The 23,871-nt window shown below is 37.9% G+C and overlaps 2 protein-coding genes and 1 long non-coding RNA gene across 3 annotated transcripts; all 3 read left to right on the top strand.

Moving 5' to 3' along the window:
- Positions 1-447: 447 nt before the first annotated feature.
- LOC119775806 lies at positions 448-7,791 on the top strand. Its single transcript, XM_038273891.1, has 7 exons — positions 448-572; positions 661-725; positions 3,373-3,613; positions 3,709-3,800; positions 3,865-4,000; positions 4,072-4,197; positions 7,558-7,791. Exons 1-7 carry the CDS (start codon positions 474-476, stop codon positions 7,789-7,791), a joined length of 993 nt encoding a protein of 330 aa, XP_038129819.1. The 5' UTR covers positions 448-473.
- Positions 7,792-7,885: 94 nt separating this feature from the next.
- LOC119775816 lies at positions 7,886-10,979 on the top strand. The gene is made up of 3 exons (XR_005279704.1): positions 7,886-8,130; positions 10,125-10,179; positions 10,937-10,979. It is a non-coding gene; the product is annotated as an uncharacterized LOC119775816 (long non-coding RNA).
- Positions 10,980-11,071: 92 nt separating this feature from the next.
- On the top strand, positions 11,072-23,068 carry LOC119775814. Its single transcript, XM_038273902.1, has 9 exons — positions 11,072-11,134; positions 12,146-12,222; positions 12,299-12,383; positions 12,476-12,545; positions 12,648-12,733; positions 14,486-14,584; positions 15,757-15,867; positions 15,931-16,043; positions 22,492-23,068. The coding sequence occupies exons 3-8, from the start codon at positions 12,318-12,320 to the stop codon at positions 16,006-16,008; spliced, it is 510 nt and encodes a 169-aa protein (XP_038129830.1). The 5' UTR covers positions 11,072-11,134; positions 12,146-12,222; positions 12,299-12,317; the 3' UTR covers positions 16,009-16,043; positions 22,492-23,068.
- Positions 23,069-23,871: the final 803 nt, after the last annotated feature.

Raw genomic sequence — 23,871 nt, forward strand, 5'->3', positions numbered from 1 at the left:
TGGGGTCTGTCATGTTCTCCCTGTGCATGCGTGGATACTCTCCGGGTACTCCGGCACAGTCCAAAATAGGTTAACTCTAAATTCTCCTTGGGTGTGAGTGTTTGTGTGAATGGTTGTTTGTCTTTGTTTTGCCCTGCGATGGACTGGCGACCTGTCCACCTGTTCAGGGTGGACCCTGCCTCTCGCACAAGACACCTGGAGATAAACACCAGCCTATAAGCAGGATGGCGTGATTGGAAAATGGATGGATGGAAGTTATGCATTGATAAAAACCTAGTATGTTTAGAAAGTCCTGTAGGGGGTGAGCATGTGTTTCCTATCACGTAAACATGGAAATATCTGGAGACATGACTCAATAATAGTTACTCACATCGAGATAACAGCTTTGTGTGAAAGCATGTCGCATAAATATAGGCAGGAGTGGTGATCTGTTCCTTCCTCACATATGGGACTGACAACACGGACCTTGGGAGATGCTGCAGGATGTTTTGTCATTAATATCTTCCATCAATATGAATTTTTCTCTCATGGATCTAGACATGTTGGACTCCAGATCTGACTTCGCAACCCAGGTTAGGACTGTTTAGGAATATTTTTCCTTTATATTTTGGCCAAAAGAAAACGTTTTAAAAGCAATCATTTTATTTTTGTACTTTTTAGTCTTCAGCATGGTGTGGTTTGGAAAGTGTCTCTGGATCAGGGTCTCTGTACAAATCCAGCTCAAGGTAACTGAACAACTCTTATGGTTTTAAAGAGATAGGAGTCACAACATGCAACCTGATGAAGAGGTTTAAAGCCTGAAAAATAAATAAATGTGACTTTATAGCAGTCACCTGGTCTAACAATAAAACCTATAGATAAAGAATACATTATTGAAGGTGCTAACATTACTGCAATGCAGTTGTATTATAATCGTCATGCAACACTGAGTTTGTTACCCTGAACATTTCTTATAAAATAAATGTAAAAGAAGATTTTTTTTTGTCACAAACAAAGAGTGTTGAGTGACATTTAGTTTCTCTTCCTATTGTTGAAGTATAAATATAAATACATGAGATGAAGGCACTTTTCTCTTTGGTTTTCTTTCAGATAGAAAGATATTTGTCAATCTTTATAAAACATAAAGCAACCTATACATAAACTTGCCATATTCTACAACCAGAGCTATATTTAGAAGCATGAAGAAATATTTCAAAAAAAATAAAAATCACTCAACTACTGGCCCACTTATGATTTCCTTTTAAGGTTGTGATCAAGCTGGTTTATTTTTTTCTCTACCTGCTTTTATCATGTCTTTTTACTTCCTTTTATTCTGCTTTTTTGTGGTCAAATAGTTTTGTTTTAAAAATGTATTTGTTTTTATTCTGCTTTTATTTTTCTTCTATTTTATTATTTAATTGAAGTAAGCACTTTGAATTGTCTTTGTACTGAATTGTGATATGCAAATAAACTTGCCTCACCTTCTTCCTCAATGTGAAACTACCATCATACATGTGCAGGTATGTTTTTTCCGCGCTTTTTTGGATCATCGGGTCTAAATAACCCAATCATCTACTAGCAGGTTATTTTATAAACTCTGCTGGGAATTTAACTGGAGCCAAATACATCAGTCAGGATATACCTCGATAAAGGTTAGTCAGCATCACACATCTGTCCTAAGATGAAAGAGGGATAAGTAAAAAAAAAACAAAGAATATATTCAGTGACAGACTGCTGCACCCTAAATGCACCAGTGAGCGTTATCACAGATCCTTCCTCCCAGCAGCGGGAAGACTCTAGAACCACCACTGTTCCCAACAACATCAATAAGTTTTTCCATTCATGCTGATTTTGCAGTTTTTACCTTAGTCAGTTTTTAACATCCTGCTTTAATTTTTGCACATATCTGTTGTTGCTGCTTTTTTCAAATATCCATTACTGTAAAAATGTCCACAACTGTTTAATGAATTATTTGTTCTCCAGATACACAGTATTTATATTGTAAAACATTCAGAGATGGGAAGTAACGAAGTACAAATACTTCGTTACTGTACTCAAGTAGATTTTTCTGATATTTTTACTTTACTTTACTACTTATTTTGATGGCGACTTTTTACTTCTACTCCTAACATTTTTACACAAATATCTGTACTTTCTACTCCTTACATTTAAAAAAAAATTGGCTCTTTACTTTAGTTTTGAATCATTTCAATGGAGTTACCGTTATTATTTTTCACGTCATCAATACCAAATTCAATCTAATTGGACGGGAATCTACGTTGCATTTGACGCACCACTACAAGATGAATCGACAGATTCGGCGGTATTCATTGGCGGCAAATCATTGCAGCTTGGTGGCGGTGGCGTTAGCATAGTAGCATGGACGACGAGATGATTGAAAATGAACACAACGGAGATCTAGCCTATTGGCAGACATCCATTTAAAATGTAGGCAACGGCATGAAAAAAGTGGTTTCTACTTTTACTTTTATACTTTAAGTAAATTTACAAGCCTGTACTTTGTTACTTTTACTTGAGTAAAGAAGTTTAATCAGTACTTCCACTTTTACCAGAGTATTTTTTAACACAAGTATCTGTACTTTTACTCAAGTACAGAAAGTGAGTACTTTTGCCATCTCTGAAAACATTATACAGTACTGTACATTTTTTGTTTATTTTCTTAACTCTGTCAGCTTTTTCTGTTATTTTTATTCACTTTTCTAAGGTCCACATTCTGCTGAATGTGAAGTGACCACTTCTGCTATAACCTTTTGCTGCTGCTGTAACACCACAATTTACCCATTATAGGACAAGAAAGGGATTTTCTATTCTATTCTCCCTCTTTCCCTCTCTCCATATATATATATATATATATGAGTTCTTAGTTCGTGCCCCACTCCCACAGACTTAACCCCACGCTCCTTGGGCGCCACACGATGGCAGCCCACTGCTCCCCAGGGGGAGGAGTTAAATGCAGAGAGTGAATTTCGTTGCTCTGCACTTGTGACAGTTTGATGAGAATAAAAGCTGTGGGGGGGGGGGGGGGGGGGGGGGAACAAAACAACATTCATTAGAATAATTATCCAACTTATATGGTCTAATCAACAAAGAAAGGAAGTCAACATTTCTTCATTCTTTCCCCAGACCTAAAAACTATAGACATCTTGTGCATAAAAAACATTTTCCTTTATGCTGCAACCTTGTGAATTGTTTTAAAAAATATAAACAGCTGGGGTTCAGAAATGAGTGGTACTAATATATAGATTTTTTCCCCCATTGAATGAATGTAATCACATCATCCGTATCAGGATTGCCATTAAGGTCCGAAGGTGTATTTCAGGCCTGGTTTAAGGTGAGTTACTTTGAACGATTTGTGTCTCTCCACACTTGCAGAGCTGATGGCTTCATCCATCCAGGGCTGAGGAGGTGGCAGTCAATCTACCATCTGGAGTCTGAGAGTCCTAGAAGGTTTTCACCATTAAAGACAGACTTATGGGCAGGTCGAAATGAAAGGAGCTTCAGACCAGCAGAAGGGAGGCCATGGCTTCAGGATGCTCATGAACGGCTGCACACGAAGCAGGACTGGATGAGGAGCAACAGAAGAATGGCACAGATGCTCGACATCGAACAAATGGTACAGGGATTTAAATGTTTTAAAAAATCAAAAGTCATTCAGGGTTTGGTCAAATGTTACATTTGTACTTTGACATATACGTCTGTGTCATGCAGCTGCTATCCAAATCAATGAGTGGTGTCGGACAGGATGCAGGTGAATTACAACAACTGGACTGGAGTCGACACCATGGAGACCTCAAAGAAAGGTAGCAGTGGCAAAGCACATGTAAATGGTAGTTCAGGATTTTCATAATTTATTTTTCTTTGAAGAGCCTTAAAGCTGGAAAATGAGCTGCAGCACATGAGGTCTAATTTTGAGAATGTAAGTGAAGATCATTGGACTCGTCTTCCAGCTCCAGCGTTACACAGCGAATCCCTAAAGACTCCAGGAGACGTGCAGAAACAGGTGCTAGGCCTTGTGTTGAAAGCATATGTGTTAGAGCATATTTCTGCATTTAAATTCTGCTTTGAATACAGGAGAAGAGCAATCTTGCAGCTGAGGTTGGCTTCCTAAGGAAGGCCCTAAGAGAAGCTGAGGCAAAGGCCACAACTCTTCAAGAAGAACGAGACAAAGCAGTGAAGGATCTTCAGACTTCTGTAGAGGTACGATAAAAAAGCCCAAAAATAATCCCAATGGTATGTCATTAGTACCTAGCCCCTCTCATATCTTGTTAATCAAACAGGAGATGAAAAAGAGAGAGTGATTGATGCGACACAGGGACTCTGAGCTTCAGAAACAGCTGAGAAAAGCCAACAGCAAGATTAGCCAAGCTTGTCTGCAGTAAAGTTGAACAGCTTCACCTCAACAACATTCAGCCTGAGTCTGAAACTGACATGCTTAATATTTAATTCAGATTATATACTATAGCTCCAATTCACATCATGTCATCTCAAGGCACTTTACAGTTCACCAGATCATCCAGTCGGATTGATTCAAAGGTTTGTCATGATTTTATCTAAAGCTCACCCACATACGCAGTGAAGCCAAACAGAGAGACACAGTAAAAGTTCAACGGGTTTTATTGAAGAGTATTTTGAGTTTGGTGCAGAGTTCCTCCGAACTCTGCTCGGCCGGGAACTGGAAGACGAGGGGAAGACGGACTGTTAGATTCAGGCTCAGTGGGAAATTGGAGTTGTTAATCTTGAAGGAGAGGATTTGTTGCCACTCACGTTTCCGGAGAAGAAGAGACACGTAGACTCCAGCCTGTGTGTTGGTCTTCCAGAGTTTGTTTGATTCGGTGGAGGGCGGAACAGGGTTTACCCAGAACTCAGACGGAGTGGAATGATGCAGCCGCTGGTTGCAACTCAGTTTTCCTGTGGTATTGAAGGAGTCGTGGTGAAGATGATTTCCTTACTCAGAGACTGATCTCTAACCTGACTCCGCCAGATGGATTTGCTCCGCATATCCATCTGGAAACCTTCAGTTGAAGTAATTTTGGGAAGGGGCGAAAATACTGGTTAGCTGATTGGCCTATGTTGGTGATAGAAGGGCCAAATAAACCAATCAGATCAGCAAAGCATATGACGTACTGACAGAACGACAACGAAAACACAACCACAAGTCAGGCTACTCTTGCCGAAACCAGTCGGGAGAAGAGCAAAAACATCTTTTCCTCTGAGGAAAGCCTCCAGAGCAGTGTTTTGCTCTTCTTTCAGTGAAGAAATACTCTGTAATTCCGATAAAACTTGCTCGATAGCCACGCTAACGCTAGTTTCATCGGCTGAAGCCGCCATGTTCTTTAGACTGAACTGTCGCGCTTCTCGTTGCGTCACACCTCAACCCGCCTCAAAGCCAACGCTGATTGGACGTTTGTTTGGTGAACGGCTCCAAATTTTCTTCAACGGAGAGTCTCCAGACTGATTAGTGAGTGAAACCTTGAAAGCTCACGAGATCAGGATGGTCTCTAGAGGCTAAGTGATCTCAGCACCGAAAAAGTTCCAGTTTGCAGGAAGGCTTCCTGCCGAAAGGCAAAGAACAAAAAGTTTAGTCTCAAGAAGAAACAAGCGCTCAACAAAAACTCAATGTGATCTCAGCTTGGCTAGAGAACAAAAACTCAAAATGCAAAAACTCAGATTAGACTGAGCATAAACAAGGCTTGGCTAGAGTACCCCAAACTGGCAAACACTCTGGCATCGAAGTAGTGGCAACCAGCAGCTTAAGAGTAGTCCGGTGATGAGGCAACAGCTTGCAGGTGTGCGAGGAGGCGAACCGGAGCCAGGCGCCTCCTGGTGGTGGAAGGGAGAAACACAAAAGACAAGACAGACAAACACAAAACTGGGATCCTGACAAGTTTTCTATCTAAGCTGATTGCATCGACTGATTGTCTAGAATGCAATCACACTAAGCATGCTTGTAAAGCATTTAAGGTGCAGAAAATTATTAATTAAAAGAATCATCTTGCATAGAATCCAGGACCAGGAGGTGCAACTGAACAGAACCACACAACATCCACCGTCTTTTGAGATCCCTGAAGTCCTCACTAATCCAGAGTCTCTGGTTTATTTGCTCTGCTCAGTGTCATGGAGGGTAGCACTGCAAGAAGGTTCTGGGTTCGATTCTGGGCCTGAGCCTTTTCTGCATGGAGTATATGTAACCGGCCTCCGCATTGTGTAATGATGAACCTTTCAATTACTCCAAGTCGGCCAATAAATGGCATATTTATTCTGCAAAGACTGAAACAAAACTATTCAGCAGCAAATAAAAACATCCAGCCGACATCAATCCACCTGCTGTGACAAAGCGAGTGCATAAAAATATAGCATTGCGTGGGAAAAAGCTTGTTCACAGAAATGCTGCAACAACAAGAACCCTTTCACTCAATAAAAATCATTCCATGTTTAACTAAACAACCCACAAACACGTTAGCTTAAAAACGGCTAAACATTTTTCCTTTTACATCAATTAAACAAAACAAAAAAAAAGCTCCATGAAAACTCACCTTCCTCCATTGCAGTAATGAACAGTGTGGTGAAGGAGGAAGGTTTTTCTTTTGCTCCTTGATTTCTAGTGTTTAGTTTTCTTTTCACCATGTTTCTTTATTCCTAGTTATTTGATTATTATTTTGTTGATGTTTTCTTATTAGTTCCTGTCTTCCAGCTTTTCATTTGTTATCCTCTGCTGCCCTCTTGTGTCCTCTTTCTCTTGCTCTGTTCTCTGTTCAGCTCTCACCTGTGTTCAGTTCCCTCATTAGCCCTCTCTTTGTCTCTGTCCCCTTTAAAAACCCTCCCTCTTCAGTTCCTGTTTGGTGGATCCTCGTCTTACTTCTCTTCAACCTCTGAACAATCGTCTGTCTGCCTGCTTCTTCTCTTCCTGGTTATTTGATTTTTGGTTTTCCCTTGATGTCTCCAAGAATCTGGTTCTTGAGCTTTTGTTGGATTTTTTGACTCCTGCCTCCGTGCCTGTGAACTTTAATTAAACCACTTCAAATTCATCTCAAGCAAACTCGTCTCTGCATTTGGGTCCTCAAACCAACACCACCTAATCCTGAGAGATGTCATTGGTTATAACCTAAAAAGTAAAACTAAACGTTCCCAAAACTATTATACAGATTATTGTTCTTTAAAATAATAATTTGAAGATAAAGCCGAAAGAGAATACATTAATAAAAATATAAGATGAAGGATTTTTGATGGAATTAATTTTCTTTCTAACATGTTACATATGCATGTTCTCCCTGAGCATGTGTGGGTTCTCTCCGGGTACTCCGGCTTCCTCCCGCAGTCCAAAAACATGACTGTTAGGTTAATTGGCTTCTCTAAATCCTCCTTAGGTGTGAATGTGAATGATTGTTTGTCCTGTTTGTCTCTGTGTTGCCCTGCGATGGACTGGAGAGGGTGGACCCCGCCTCTCACCCATAGGAAGCTGGAGATAGGCACCAGCACCCCTCGCAACTCCAGCTGGGATAAGGGTGATGAAAACTGGATGGATGATTTCTTTGCTAAACTGCTTTGTCTTTGGAGCAGGTTAAAGAAAACATGAAACAAGAACTTGAAGTGATCATGAAACATCTGGCCTCGACACAACTTCAGCAGCAGGAGCTAAATGAGGAGAGAATCAGAACTTCGAGACAGATCACAGATCCAGAAGAAAAGCGCTCTAAGCTGATCAGAAAAAAGAAGGAGCTCCTGAGTAAAAAAAACCAAAGTGGATGTACAGCTTTAAATGAGACAAACAAAAGCAACCTGCCGCACAGGTAAGATGGTAGATAGGTTAACTCCTCACTGTGTGAATATCAGATTCAAGTAATACCTTCGTAACAATGTTAAAAACTACTACATTTATTTTACAGTACATCTGAAGAAAATCTGGAATTAGAAAATCTGCAGAATCAGGTTCTCTGTTTAGAAGAAAGGCTTAGAGAGAAGGAAACGATGCTGCGACTGCAGGAGGAAAATGATGAAAAGAAAACCCTTTGCATCAAACAACTGGAGGAAACGGCTTCACATTGGATGGAAAAATGGCAAAATGCTGCCTTGATGCTTCAGTCCACACAAGCTGAGTTAGAAGAACTCAGGAAAAAGGACACAATGAATAAAGTAAGGAAACCACACATTTAAAACTGTCTGAAAAATAAAACCTGGCTTGATTCATAGTTTTGTTCTGTATTAGTTTTCTCTCCTATTTGCTTTTGTTAATAATTGTTAAAGTAGAAAATTAAAGCTTTGTAACCCATATCAGCGCGTGCTTCTACATCTCACACTGTAGTCCTTTACCCAGAGGACCTTAACAAAGTTTTAAAGGAATAGTACACCCAAAACATGATTAGCCTTCATTTTCTACTCACCCCCATGCTGAACAACACTCTGGAGTACTTTTTTGATATCTCAAATGCACCTGGAGATCTGGGAGGCTTCTTGCTGTCTGCTGACATTCAAATAATGGAGGTCTATGGCGCCCGAGACAGAAAGGTCCATAAAAGTCCACAAAAAACGTGTCAATATTCCTCCATACTGCTCGTCCAATGTATTCCAAGTGTCCTGAGTGGGTAGCGTCCAGAATTTACTCGAAACAAAGTCATTTAGAATGTTTTTAGAGCATAAACAGTAGTGTATAGGATTTCCTGAAAGCTACGGAAACCGCGGCAGACCAAACCAGATGAAAGTGCGCATTCAGCGTCTGCTCTGCCGATAATGCAAGCGTAGAAGAAGAAATGTGCTGTTTACCTGTGCAAAGAAAGAAACAACGAAAGAAAAATGTCTGAGGACTTCAGTGTTGAGGAAGAGCATGAGTTCTTTGCCAAGCTGAATGCGCACTTTCATCTGGTTTGGTCTGCCGCGGTTTCCGTAGACTCGTGAACGCGCTTTCAGGAAATCCTATAGACTACTGTTTATGCTCTAAAAACATTCTAAATGACTTCTTTTTGAGTAAATTATGGACGCTACCCACTCAGGACACTTGGAATACATTGGACGAGCAGTATGGAGGAATATTGACACGTTTTTTGTGGACTTTTATGGACCTTTCTGTCTCGGGCGCCATAGACCTCCATTATTTGAATGTCAGCAGACAGCAAGAAGCCTCCCAGATCTCCAGATGCATTTGAGATATCAAAAAAGTACTCCAGAGTGTTGTTCAGCATGGGGGTGAGTAGAAAATGAAGGCTAATCATGTTTTGGGTGTACTATTCCTTTAATGTCAGATTCATAAAAACAGGATGCATATTGTTTTTTTATTCAGAAATATTTAGGAATTGGTGCCGGGTGATTTTTTTTTATCACTTTGAAAGAGAAAATATTTATTTGCTTGAAAACAAAAACAGAAAGAAAAAAATAAAAATGAGTCGCTGATTAAACAAAAATATAAGTACAACAAAATCCTTTTTCCGGTGAGGAAAAATTAAAGATCCGTACCTCCTTATAACCAACAAAGTTACTAAAAGTGCTTGTTTTTTTTTTTACCTACAATTAATGAGTTTAAAGCTGGAACTGTAAAGATTAAAAAAGGAATAATAAAAATAGATATGATTTCAAGTTTATCAAATGTAGATTAATGAGGGTATCTGGTTATAAATTAAATGCTGAGTTCTAAATGTTTTGTCAAAGATTGTTTTTATAAATTATAATAATTACTGATATCAACACACAACCTTGAGAGATGCCATTTTTCTTTTCTTTCCTCTCAGATAATTGGCAAACTGTCTGATAACATCTGAAAAATGTTGGCTAAAAATATTGTGATCAATTCTGTGAAACAGCTTTTCTTAAAAATCTATATCATTATTGCTTCTCTTAAAGACTTTAATCGTGTCCTTTATGACTGTCAACGCTGCAAAACAAAAACAGACTTTTCTGATAGTCTGACTCTAATATTAGTTGAATTTTCAAACCTTTTAAGAACCAGAGATTTATTCACCTTAGCAGGACAAAATGTTTAAATTGCTTTAATTTGAATGTAAAAAGGTGTATTTCTCTTTTAGGAGAGATGTAAGTATTTTATATTCCAAGGGGATTTAATCTGTAATTAATTTATGATAAAAACTAAAATTCTGTATTTTCACAGCAAGTTTAGAATATTTTTTTCATTTTCACAGAGAGATTCAGAGTCCTTACTGAGGTCCGTGTCTGACGCCTGGAAACAGGAAAAAGGTAAAAATAATAATAAAAAAAAGCTAAAAAATAAATCTAAGTGGAACCACTGATTTTTATTTATTCACTGGATTCCTGAATGCCTGAAAAAAGTGAAGCCACCATCCGCCATGCTGGTACTCCCCACTCCCACAGAGACATGCAGTAAAAATGCCTACATGTACAGCATATAGCTGCAAAAACAAGCAGTTTTCCAGCTGTGGGAAGACGCTCCACGGCTAATTTCACAGTCAGTGGATGAACTGACCAAGAAAATCCACATAATCAGCAATCCAGTGAATAAATAGAGATCAGAGAGTGAAATTAACCATCTTTACAAGCTTTAACAAACCCAGAAGAAAATGTAGTTAATTCTTTGAACACAAGGGGGCGTTAAAGTGCACTGAGCTTTTGCATTCAGGTAGTTGTTTTTTTTCCCTTATTTTTTTTCTTTTCTTTTTTTTTTAAGTTTTATTTTCATAAATCCAAAAAAACAGTTTCAGAAAAGCAGAAACATGCAATTAAACAAACATATGCCATCCATAACAGTTTTCTTTCAGAAAAAGAAACAATATAAAAGAATGAGAAAATTTAAATTTAAATAAAAAACAAACACAGGGGTTTAGCTAAAGTATATTGCTATCAAGTCTGTAAACTTTAAGGCCTTGTTGTTCTCCAGTAACTTAATCGAGGCATGAAAACTTTTAAAATCATTTTGGAATGCTTGAACATTTGCAGAAACTTTAAAGAATCTGCACTTGTGGATAAATGTTTTCAGGTAGTGAGTTGGTGCAGACTGTTGATAACAACACACAGACAGAGTGAGTGGATTTTTAGCAGATTTTCACAGAACGGATGTTTGGAAAATACTCTGAATAAAACTCTAACCTTTTGCTCTGTTTTCTGTTATCAGCTTCTCATCAGTAACGCATCAGGCTCCATCAGACTCCCCATGTAACCACGGCAACCCCCCCTGGTATCAACATATTTCTCTATCAATTACAGGTTTAATTTTGAAATATTAGAATGTATGTGTTAACATGATCAGGGGCGGATTTAGGACATTTGGGGCCCTAGGCAAAGACAGGCAGGGGGCCCTCTGAATTTAGAAGACAACACATAAAACAGCCCCATTCTCCAGATAGAGAAATGTTAATAGAATAGACATCCATTATCTGTTCTAGGTTGTGTCCCTCTCTTCTTGTCCCTTTTCTTCTTGTTTTCCTCTCTATCTTTTGTACTCAGCTGACTTTTCATGCTGTCTCTAAAGGAATGAAAGATTTTTTCCAAGCACTAAGCTCACTTAGCTGATTGCTCCTTCCTGTGTTTCCAAAAAGGCCAAAGTAAATAACCCAGTCCTTCTTTTCACTGTAGACAAGCCATGATCTGCTTATCTGTTCTCCATTTTTCATTTGGATGAAATAATAGCTGCATGAATCATGACAGCAGACAAGATAGAGGAGAGCAGGAGGCGGGGTTACCAATCTACTTGCTCTGGAGAGCAGAGTTCGCTGCTTTTAGATGTTGTCTCCAAAGTCTCCAGTAGCAGAACAAAAAGCCACTAAATTTGGCGCTAGGAGCTTTTTTGAAATTGAAGCGCTAGAGGGGTCTGAAAAGTGGCTAAATATAGTGACAAAAGCATCGTTTGTCTACAAATGGTTTGCTGCTGTCTGTTTGGACCTTTCTGAACATGTGCAGCAATGGGGCAGTTTTTGCACATATATATGTCTACAAATTGATTTGGACTTTAAGGCAGCAAAACAAGGATTTGGACTAAACCTGTTTTGTTCTTTCTTATTTTTATTGTAATTTTTTTTTTTTTTTTTTGTTTATGTTTTAAAAAATTGAAAAAATCAATAAATACTTGAATTACAAAAAAAAAAACATAATTAATGTACACAAATAAGGAATAGTTGTATTGATAACTAGGCAACTGCCTAGTTTTGCCTAATGGTAAATCCGCCCCTGAACATGATCATATGATTAGCAGGACTGGAGGCAGAGCAGCGAGCTGCAGAGGCTGAAGGAAAAACTTACAGAAACTAAGCTGGAAGTGAGAGAGAAGTAAGACTGGTGTCATAAAATCTGTTAGGTGCAATGCTCCTAAAGTAAGTCACTTTTATTCACATTTGTTTGTTAGAGAGCACAATCTGAGGACTATGGAAAAGTTACGAGAGATGGAGAGAACTGAAGCTCAAACTAAGATTTCTGCTCTGGAGCAAAAGGTACAGAAATCTCATTTTTATTTCTAAATGAAAGGAAATTAATTAAAGGATAACTGGAATGAACATTCTTTCTTTTTCTCTCGATATAAAAGCTTCTGATAAACAGTGGAAATGTTTGGACAGATGCTTCAGACCATGACTCCATACACATGCAGCAGGATGGTATGAGCTCTTGCTCTTATAAGACACTTCCTGTGAAGGGAATGCATGCTTTTCCCCCAACAGAGATTTAAATAAAAAATAAGTCTTTGTGCTTAATTTCAGAAAGCAGAAAAAGATCAGATGAGACCCAGCAGATGAATCCTCTGATGCTTCATAAATATCAACCTCAAAGGCAGCAGTTTCCCCCAGTAAAGTGTTTCAACAGAACATCTGCTGATGATCTATGTTCGCTCTCTGACTAACAAAAGCACTTTCTACATACTTGATTCCTTTTTAATGCATTTAAAGCTACAGTAGTCCTGCATGTCATTGAGTGAACAGAGTATTTGGGGAGTGTTGCTCTAGTGTTTAGAGCAGTGCGCTTGAGAAGGTTGCAAGTATCCGTCGATGCATCAAGGATTAGCATTTAAATAGGGAAAGATACGTTACTGAAACAAAGTGCTGGGCATATAAGAAGAATATTAAAGGTATACTATGCAACTGGTGTTGATTTTCCAGCGAGGCTCCCCCCAGAGGGCGAAAGTAAAAGTGCACTGTCGTAAATATGCTCAGCTGTTCTCCTGGTTTCTCCGTCAAGCCAGGCGCGGTTGTTTTAAGCTTAGCAGACAGGCGAACGCAACGAATAAATGCTGCGTTCACACCGCAGCTGGCGCGACAGAAGCAGCGAGTTTACATGCAAAGTCAATGGTTGACGCACGTCAAGGCGCAACAAAAGATCCAGCGGCGCATTTTGAGCAGCAGGCGCAGCGCGTCTGAGCAGCTGAAGCAACGCGTCGGGCGCGTTTAATCATCTGACGCAGGGAGAGAGACACAGCGCTGATGATCAGAGGCTATGATCTCTCCTCTTAAACAGTCTATTGACGCCTAAATTAACTTAAAATGCAGAAATCTGCCGGCAGAATATGCAGTTCGGATTATTTAGATGAAAAACACCTACCAGCTGCCGCGGTGAACCGCGAGGAGGCGACCCGGCCAGAGGCTGCTGATGAAGGGATTCCTATTGAAGGCAGGATGATAATCTGAATGAACTGACGGCACTGATTACGTTTTCAGGTGTATTTTCTCACTTAAACACATTAAAACTACTTTATTCCCACTGATCACAGCAAATATAGCAGCAAGGCAGAGAAAGGATAGTGGAGCTCCGCCCAACGCGCGTCAGACACACTTTTGCAGCAAAGGTGCTTCAGCCACGCGTCAGAACTAACTGGTACAAGCAGTAAAAATGAAGCAGCAGACGCGATTTTGCTGCTTTTGCTGCGTGAACGTAGCATAACTGCACAAAGGTCACCACTGTGCTAGCAACGAGAATGCTTTTAACTGGGGGGGTGTAGCAGTTCTCGCCGTAAAGCAAGACTGACTCTCACGAGACTTCTGAGCCTGTGGGTGCGGGTCGGTGCTCCTGCAATTGCAAGTACGGTATTTCCCCTACAGACCACCAGGGCGGCCGAGAAAACCTTTGTTCAACCTGAAATGACTCATTTAATCATCCAAAACGTTATGGAACACATTAATTAACTGAAAAATGTTGCATAGTGTGCCTTTAAAGTTATAAAGTCGCCTAGTTAGTCTCCAGACCTCGCTACTGTGGAAAATCAGTAGAGTGAGATAAAACTTTAGCTACCAGACAGGAGGCAATTTAAAAAAAGAATATTTTAAGGAGAAGAGTGGGTCAAGGTCTCTCCTTAGATGGGAGCTACCAGCTCAAGTTTCTGAAAAAAGTTCTCAGTCTTGCTTTGATTCAAATATTTATGTTTTTATTCTGATTTTTCCCTTATTAGCTGCCTACCTGCAATAAACCAGAAGAAAAATAAATCTAGAGACTCTGGGGTTGTTGATAGAATCTCAAAAACCCAGCAGGGGATTTAATATCTCTGCCCCTAAATGTACAAAACACCTTACATGCAAAAATGTGTAAATCATAAGTGTCTTATCTTCAGGCTAAAGATGGGAAACTCCTTTTTGAAGACAAGAAGAAAAAAAACATCTGTCCTTTTAATCCTGAGGTGGAGCAGCAAAGAAGGCTGGTCACTGAGCAGGTAGAGCAACACACAGACCACAGGGGATTTAGCCATAGGATTACATTAAGAGCCTTTTTTTCATCTTTTTTGACAATCAGTCATAATGAAATAGAATTATATAACATAGTATTGGCCATATGATCAGCAATACTAGGCTGGAGCTCTCTTTCAACTGCTAATTCAGACACTAACAGTTTTACATTCATAGTGAAGCCAAAGCTTGTTTGGATTTATTCTTCTAGACAATAAAGTTTTAGCACTATTGAATCGGGTAAAGCCAATATATGCTGCTACAGTTACTCTAAAAATGTTGATATGTTCTAACAAATTCAAAATCAGTTTTCATGGCCCACCCTAAATGTGGCGGGGTGGCCATTTAAACCTGAATCGATTGCTAGGATTTAATCCATCCATTTTCCGTCACGCTTATCCAAAGCGGGGTCGCAAGGGATGCAGGTGTCTATCTCCAGCTGTCTACGGGCGAGAGGCGGGTCCATCCTGGACAGGTCGCCAGTCCATCGCTGGGAAACGAACACAAACAACCATTAATGCATACACTCACAGCTAAGGAGAATTTAGAGAGGCCAATTAAGCATAAAGTCATGTTTTTGGGTTGTGGGAGGAAGCCAGAGTACCCAGAGAGATCCGAGCATGCTCAGGGAGACATGCAAATTCCATACAGAAAGACCCCGGTCCAGGAATTAAACCTGCACTGGAAAAAACAAAATCTAGATAAGTCATTTTTTTCTTAAAATAGCTGCATTTGTTCTTGGATTGAGGAGGTAAGAGAAACATTTTGCCAATGGAACAAGACAATTTACATTTAAAATAAGAAAACACAATTGCATTGTCTTATTTTAAGTGCATATTATCTAATTATCCTATTTTAAGAGTAAAAATACTAATTTCATTGGCAAACTATCTCATTTGCCTACTTAAATTAAGGGTAAATACACTTTATTTAAGAATTTTTTACTTATTTCTAGGTCGTTTTTCCAGTGTGGAACCTTCTTGCTGCAAGGCAGCAGTGCTTCCCACTGCATCACTGATCAGCCTAGGATTTAATCAACCAATAGAAATATGTTTGCATTTTCAGGTCGCCTCAATCAGATCAAAATACTTTATCTGTCATAAATGTAGATAATTAATCAATAAATGATCAATAAATTCTCACATGCTTTTGATTGTAGTTGAAGAGCTTGTTTAAGGAGCGAGAAGGAAAAGAGGCAAAGGAAACAGCAGCCGCTCAAAGTGGATCCCTCACACCTCAGGACTGGACCGCCTCATCTTTAATTGAACGGGTGAGAAGAATAACGTAGAAAATACAATGCATCAAAAAAATTAAACCAATTCATTTTTTTCAGGCCGCTGCAGACAGGAAAAACTGGCAGCAGGGTTCAGCTTTAATGCCGCTGTTGGAGGAAGATGAAGAGAACTGGTAGAAGAAGAGGAAGCAGAACGGGAAACTCATCCTTAGGTAAAGTTTTTAAATTGCACATTTTACAAACTCTAGAATAAATGTGAAACTATAGGCGTTTTTTACCTTTTTTTAGCGGTGCTGAAGAAACCCTAATTTGAATCAAAGCACCCCTAAAATATGAGTTGTTTTTTAATACTTTTACAATAAAAAATAAACAAAACAACAACGTAAATGTGACATTGTAAAAACTATACAGTAGTTTGTTATTTTACCTCTTCAATTATGTTCTGGTTAGTCAGAAATAATAAAAAACAAGTAAACAAGCCTGATGGAGCTCCTTAACTAAAGAAACGCTTTGAGGAAAACGCTGCATTCAGGTGTTTTCTGAAATTCTCAGTCAGATTTCTTCACCTATTGATGGTGTGTTGGTGAAATGTTCACCAACGAGGTGCTCTAATGTGTCTGAGATTGGTTTGTTTGGTTATCTTTAAAGCCACAACTCAATATCAATATCTAAATTGACGGAATCATTATTTGGATTAAAGAGGTAGAGGCGTAGAGAGCAGCAAAGGTGTGTGCAGAGTGAAAGGTCAGGAAAAACAAGGCAAGAAAACAGACAAAATAGCAGCAGTTGTTAAACTGGCAAGAAAAACATTTCATTCAGTAGATTATTTTAAATTTATCATGAAAGTATTTTTGACACACAAAAGAAAAAACTCATTTAAGGAAAACTTATTCAAAATTGTTCACGAAATTTGTTGATTTAAAAGCTTCTTGCTTTGCTTGTCGGCACACGTCTCAGATACGATGCATTAGTGAAAAATGGAGGCAGTCATTAACAAAATGCACTGAAAAAGTTTAAAAAATATGTGTAAAAAACAGTGAAATTAATGCTCTCTGGGTGCTCAGCCCCCCTAAACCTCTGGTCCTAGAATCGCTCCTGGTAAAAACATCTCTTTAGCTGTAATCTGACCACAAATATATGCAGTAATTTTGTTCCTGCACACTGAAATGTGTCAGTAATTATTATATACAGCTATCTGTAAATGGCTTTAATATCATGAAACACACATAATCTCATCCAATCAAGCGAGCGTCCCATTTCATTACCTACATATATGTTCACATATGTGCAAAATGAGCTAATCCCAGCTTCCATTTTAATCAAACTGCATCCGGTCCGAGTGGAGAGCTGAAGGTCACCCCTTAAACGCCACGTCAAACATGTCTGAGCAGTAATCTCCAAAATGACTCTCTCTCCCAGGACTTTGTAAATAATCGGATATGGAGCTGAGAAATGTACCGCTCAGCTGGAGCACATCTGACTGAAAATGTAAGAGGATAGGAGCGAGTTACAACGTGTCGCCGTCCTAAACTAAAGCTCTGCGGCACGCACGCAGCCTGTATGATGGATATTAACATTACTCAGACTGACAGAAGCACATTATGATAAAGAGATGAGAGAGAATTTTAACTAACAGTCTATTTAGAGTATTTATGTTCAGCCTTAGCCATCTATTTATTTTAATTTCCCCTGAGTATGAATTTCTGTTAAAGCCAAATAATTCTATTCAATTATATTCAATCTCAGACTGTGTTTTAAGGAATTTCTGTTAGGTTTTATAATGATCAAATAGATCTTTATAGGGCAAGTTACTGTTTTTGATCACTTGCATACCCCTTACAAATCCCCCCGTCCCTCAGTGAGGTCTAGAAGCACAAGATCTATATCCAGCCATTCCGCTAAGATCCTGCTACATGGCTGCACATCCTATTTTGGCATTTGACCAATTAGATGAGCCCTCGAATTATATATTAGCTACTGTAAATTAAGTTGAAAAAAAAGTTAAAAAGTTAAGAAAAAAGTAAAAGCTAATTGAAAAGTTAACATGTAAAGTTATGAAAGAGGAACACCTTTTTTGTTGTTCTTTTTTTTTTCCATAGGGCCCTTGATTTTATGTTATTACACTGCAAAAAATAGAAATCTCAATAAGTTATTTTTTTCTTAAAATAAGTGCATTTTTCCTTGAATTGAGGAGGTAAGTGAGACACTTTGCCGATGGAACAAGACTATTTCCTTTTAAAATAAGAAAAAACAATGTTATTGTCTTATTTCAAGTGCATTTTATCCAATTATCTTATTTTAAGAGTAAAAATACTCATTCCATTGGCAGATCATCTTATTTACCTGCTCAAATTAAGGGTAATTATACTTACTTTAAGAATTTTTTTACTTATTTCTGGATTATTTTTGCAGTGTACATCATGTTCTACTCACCTATATTAGCTTTGTGTCATTTGGAGCCGTTCTGAAGATATTCCGTTAGGTTATATCCAAGTAACGTCTTTCTATGGGCAACGACTTGAAGGCACAAACTAAACTGTTCATAATTTATACTTTATTGTACGCCAGCATTCAGAACTTAGGCGAGTCACTGTCCCCCAGATATCCACGATTATATATTTTTTATTTATATTTATTAAAAACAAAGCGGCGCGTGTATGACGTCATTCATGTGCGCCGGCTACCGTTCCTTCATCCTGTCCGCTGAACTGCTGCTAGTTTTCCTCACATGCCTGGAAGATGTCTAGTGCTGCTACCACAGATGATCTCGCTCTCCAAATGGAATTGAACGATTCAGATTAGCTAGAATGAATAGAAGGGGTAGGGCGTAGCTGCCTGTGGCTTGGGCTGCCTGTTACGACTCCAGTCCGGCGTGCGGATGACGTCATACAGACTCCGCTAAATCCATTAAATCACTGCAAACTAGGGATGCACAATATAATCGGCCCCCTTTCGGTATCGGCCTTAAAACTGAATATCGGACATCGGCCACCCCACCGATATTTAACCTGATATTTGATCAGCTTCTAAATTTCTAAAGTCAAAAAAAAAAAAGTAAATACTACTTCTTACTCTTCCTCAAAAACTTCTTTTTTACAGACTTAAAAACTTCTAAAGACGAGGGAAAAATATTTATACATTAAAATATCCCAATATCTTCATATGCTGATATATTGCCATTTAAAAACACCATATCAATCTCTTTTACTAATGAAATATTGCTATATGTCATCGTTATGCTACGAAATCCCCCGAAAATTCACGAAATTTTTATATGTTGATATATTGACGCGGTATCGATCTATTTTACTAACAAAATTTCACAAGAATTTGCAAAATATCACGAGAGTTTGTAACAGAACGATGAAATTTCACGAGATTTTGAAAGTAAAATAGATCGATACCGCATTTTAAAAAATCTATTTGATATCAGCATATGAAAATATATTTGAGTATATTATTTTTCAAAGTGTCAGAAATGGATAACAAAACTGCTATTTTCAATGACTACTTATTTTTGTCCAGCTTTAACATCAGTATCAATATCGGTTATCGGCTACATGAGTTTTAAAATATCGGATATCGGCCAAAATCCCAATATCGTGCATGTCTAGTGCAAACGTATTAGTTTTAGGTATAAATAATGATCCATTGATCATTCCTTGCTCACTGGACTTTTCCTTTGAAAAATGATTTTAAACTCACATAAAGTTTCAGTGGCTGCCACAAAATTTGGGATTAATCTGACAGGGGAAACTTGTTAAATTCAATTAGTTTATTTCAAACACTGCAGAGAGTCTTTAACAATGGAGCAGGACAGATATTATGCAAGCAAAGGACAGACAAACCTGCCATGTGTGCACAACAATAGATTGATTGAGTTTATCTATTACAAGAAAAAGTTTAAACTAACTCTTTAAAGCCAAGTGTATCATATTTGAGACCTCTGCATCATAGCTGTGATATTTTTGTTCCTGAAAACCCTGACGCACACAATCAGACACATGTAGTGAACGGAAAATGTATAAAAGATTATATAGAAATGCAGAATGTATCAGAATTTATGCAATTAATTGATCTAATCAAGTTTATTAAAAAGTTATGTTTTTAGTTTTGTTTGTCAGGAAGTTTGATAAAAACTATAATTTCAAAAAGATTAGAATATTCCATCAATTATCTCATGGTCTGGGCTTTAAAGGGCTAAAGATAAAGTTGCTTCACTTCTTGTAATCTGTAGCACAGGTCTGGCTGTGCAGTTGTGTTTGTTATAATATAATATTTATCTCAATTTTAAGCAGAGTTATTTGACATTTTTTTCATCTTCACTCCAAAAACAATCTAGAAATAAGTAAAAATTTCTTAAATTAAGTGTATTCACCCTTAATTTGAGTAGGTAAATGAGATAGTTTGCCAATGGAATGAGTATTTTTACACTTAAAATAAGATTATAGATAATATGCACTTTGAAATAAGAGAATTTAACTGTGTTTTCTTATTTTAAGTGTAAATTGTCTTGTTCCATTGGCAAAATGTATCTTTTACCTACTCAAAGTAAGTGTAAATACACTTAATTTAAGACATTTTTACTTATTTCTAGATAGTTTTTTCCAGTTTGGTACGCCAGCATTCATAACATGTGGGATCTGCGGTTATATTTTTTATATTTATATCTTCATTACTAATCCTTTTCCCTACCTTAATTTGAAACTGTGGTATAATAATTGTTATCCCTTCCCTATTAGCTGTGCCGGAAGATTTCAGGAGGAAGATATTACAATATTTGGGTAAAAATGGCCGCCCCCAGACTCAGTGATCGCAATGAATATTATTATTTTCATTTTTTTTTTACTGATTAACGCTAAATCCATTAAATCACTGCAAACGTATTAGTTTTAGGTATAAATAATGATCCATTGATCATTCCTTGCTGACTGGACTTTTCCTTTGAAAAAATGATTTTAAACTCACATAAAGTTTCAGTGGCTGCCACAAAATTTGGGATTAATCTGACAGGGGAAACTTGTTAAATTCAATTAGTTTATTTCAAACACTGCAGAGAGTCTTTAACAATGGAGCAGGACAGATATTATGCAAGCAAAGGACAGACAAACCTGCCATCTGTTTACAACAATAGATTGATTGAGTTTATCTTTTACAAGAAAAAGTTTAAACTAACTCTTTAAAGCAATTGTGTATCATATTTGAGACCTCTGCATCATAGCTGTGATATTTTTGTTCCTGAAAACCCTGATGTACACAATCAGACACATGTAGTGAACAGAAAATGTATAAAAGATTAAATAGAAATGCAGAATGTATCAGAATTTATGCAAATAATTGATCTAATCAAATTTATAAAAATGTTGTCTTTTTAGTTTTGTTTGTCAGGAAGTTTGATGACAACTATAATTTCAAAAAGGCAAGGCAAATGTATTTGTATAGCACAATTCAGTACAAAGACAATGCAAAGTGCTTTACATGATTAAAATATAGGAAGATAAAACAGAATCAAAGCAAGTAGGAAAAAAAATCTAAATAAAATAAAATAAAAAATGCAGAAACAAAAAAAGAATATTAAAAACAGTTGGACTAAAGAAAATATGTTTTAGTTGAACTGTTTAACTAAAATAGTCGAAGGCAATCCTAAACAAATGTGTTTTTAGTCTTGATTTAAAGGAACTCAGGCTTTCCGCACTTTTACAGTTTCTGGAAGTTTGTTCCAGATAAGTGGAGCATAGGAACTAAATGCTGCTTCTCCATGTTTAGTTCTGGTTCTAGTTCTGCAGAGCAGGCTGGAGCCAGAAGACCTGAGTGGTCTGGAGGGTTGATACACTGATAGCAAGTCTGTGATGTATTTAGGTGCTAAGCCATTCAGAGATTTATAGACTAACAGAAGTATTTTAAAGTCTATTCTCTGAGATACAGGGAGCCAGTGGAAGGACTTTAGAACTGGGGTGATGTGCTCTACTTTCTTAGTCTTAGTGAGGACACGGGCAGCAGCGTTCTGGATCAGCTGCAGCTGTCTGATCCACTTTTTAGGCAGACCTGTGAAAACACCGTTGCAGTAATCAATTCGACTAAAAATAAACGCATGGATTAGTTTTTCCAGATCATGCTGAGACATTAGTCCTTTAATTCTGGAAATCCTGGAAAAAGATTTGAATATTCCATCAATTATCTCATGGTCTGGGCTTTAAAGGGTTAAAGATAAAGTTGCTTCACTTCTTGTAATCTGTAGCACAGGTCTGGCTGTGCAGTTGTGTTTGTTATAATATAATATATATAATATAATTCTAGATATTTATCTCAATTTTAAGCAGAGTTATTTGACATTTTTTTCATCTTCACTCCAAAAACACCCTATATTCACCCTTAATTTGAGTAGGTAAATGAGATAGTTTGCCAATGGAATGAGTCATTTTACACTTAAAATAAGATTATAGATCATTTGCACTTGAAATAAGACAATGCAATTGTGTTTTCTTATTTTAAGTGTAAATGTCTCTTTTACCTCCTCAATTCAAGAACAAATGTACTTATTTTAATAAAAAATGACTTATCTAGACTTGGATTTTTTGCAGTGTTGATTGTGTCTTTTTCCCCATTTGTCCCATTTGAATGTTAACATTGTTTTCCTTAATATTTCCCTTCTTCTTTTAGTTTAAAAATTCTTGGATTTAAAGCAGCCCACACTGAAAACTGCAGCGATTAACCTGCAGTGGAGGAGAATGCCTTTCCTGCTGATATCAACCTGATATAATATCCCTGGTTTAGCAGCTGGATGATTGTGATCCCGATGAATAGGAGGTGAAGGAGGAGGACAGTTAGGTTTCTTGGATGTCTGCAAATCTGTAAAAAAACAAGCAGTATGCAACTCTGTAATCAAACAGACCTATCTATCTTTAAGTACCAGCCAACTTTGTGCTTGTTACTTCATTAGATGTTCTATTATACTCAAGATATGACTTTTTATTTGTGCCATTTATGTTTTGTCGAGTTAAGTTTGCTAACCTCACACTGCCTTAAAAAAAATATGAATCGCCTTTAACTTTTTCCAACAATATGACTTTGGAACAACAGATTTCAGTGTATTTTGATGGGATTTTATGTATTAGATGAACACAAAATGGTGAACATTTAAATTCAATTCAGTTTATTTCTATAGCGCCAATTCACAACACGTCATCTCAAGGCACTTTACAGTTCACCAAAGTTTCTATATAAAGAAAACCAGCTGATTGCATCAACTCATTGACTCTTCAGCAATCCCTCACACTAAGCATGCTTGTAGCGACAGTGGAGAGGAAAAACTCCCTTTGAACAGGAAGAAACCTCCAGCAGAACCAGGCTCAGTGTGAGCGGCCATCTGCTGAGGCCGACTAGGTTTAAAGGAATATTACACCCAAAACATGATTAGCCTTCATTTTCTACTCACCCCCATGCTGAACAACACTCTGGAGTACTTTTTTGATATCTCAAATGCATCTGGAGATCTGGGAGGCTTCTTGCTGTCTGCTGACATTCAAATAATGGAGGTCTATGGCGCCCGAGGCAGAAAGGTCCATAAAAGTCCACAAAAAACGTGTAAATATTCCTCCATACTGCTTGTCCAATGTATTCCAAGTGTCCTGAGTGGGTAGCATCCATAATTTACTCGAAGCGAAGTCATTTAGAATGTTTTTAGAGCATAAACGGTAGTGTGTAGGATTTCCTGAAAGCGCGCACATGCACGATCACGACGCTACGGAAGCCGGCAGACCAAACCAGCGCATTCAGCTCGGCAAAGAACTCATGCTCTTCCTCAACACTGAAGTCCTCAGACATTTTTCTTTCGTTGTTTCTTTCTTTGCACAGGTAAACAGCACATTTCTTCTTCTACGCTTGCATTATTGGCAGAGCAGACGCTGAATGCGCACTTTCATCTGGTTTGGTCTGCCGCGGTTTCCGTAGACTCGTGAACGCGCTTTCAGGAAATCCTATACACTACTGTTTATGCTCTAAAAACATTCTAAATGACTTCGTTTGGAGTAAATTCTGGAT

Source organism: Cyprinodon tularosa, unplaced genomic scaffold (genome assembly GCF_016077235.1).
Source record: "Cyprinodon tularosa strain WSP-4 unplaced genomic scaffold, ASM1607723v1 ctg898, whole genome shotgun sequence".
In the NCBI taxonomy this organism is placed as follows: domain Eukaryota; kingdom Metazoa; phylum Chordata; class Actinopteri; order Cyprinodontiformes; family Cyprinodontidae; genus Cyprinodon; species Cyprinodon tularosa.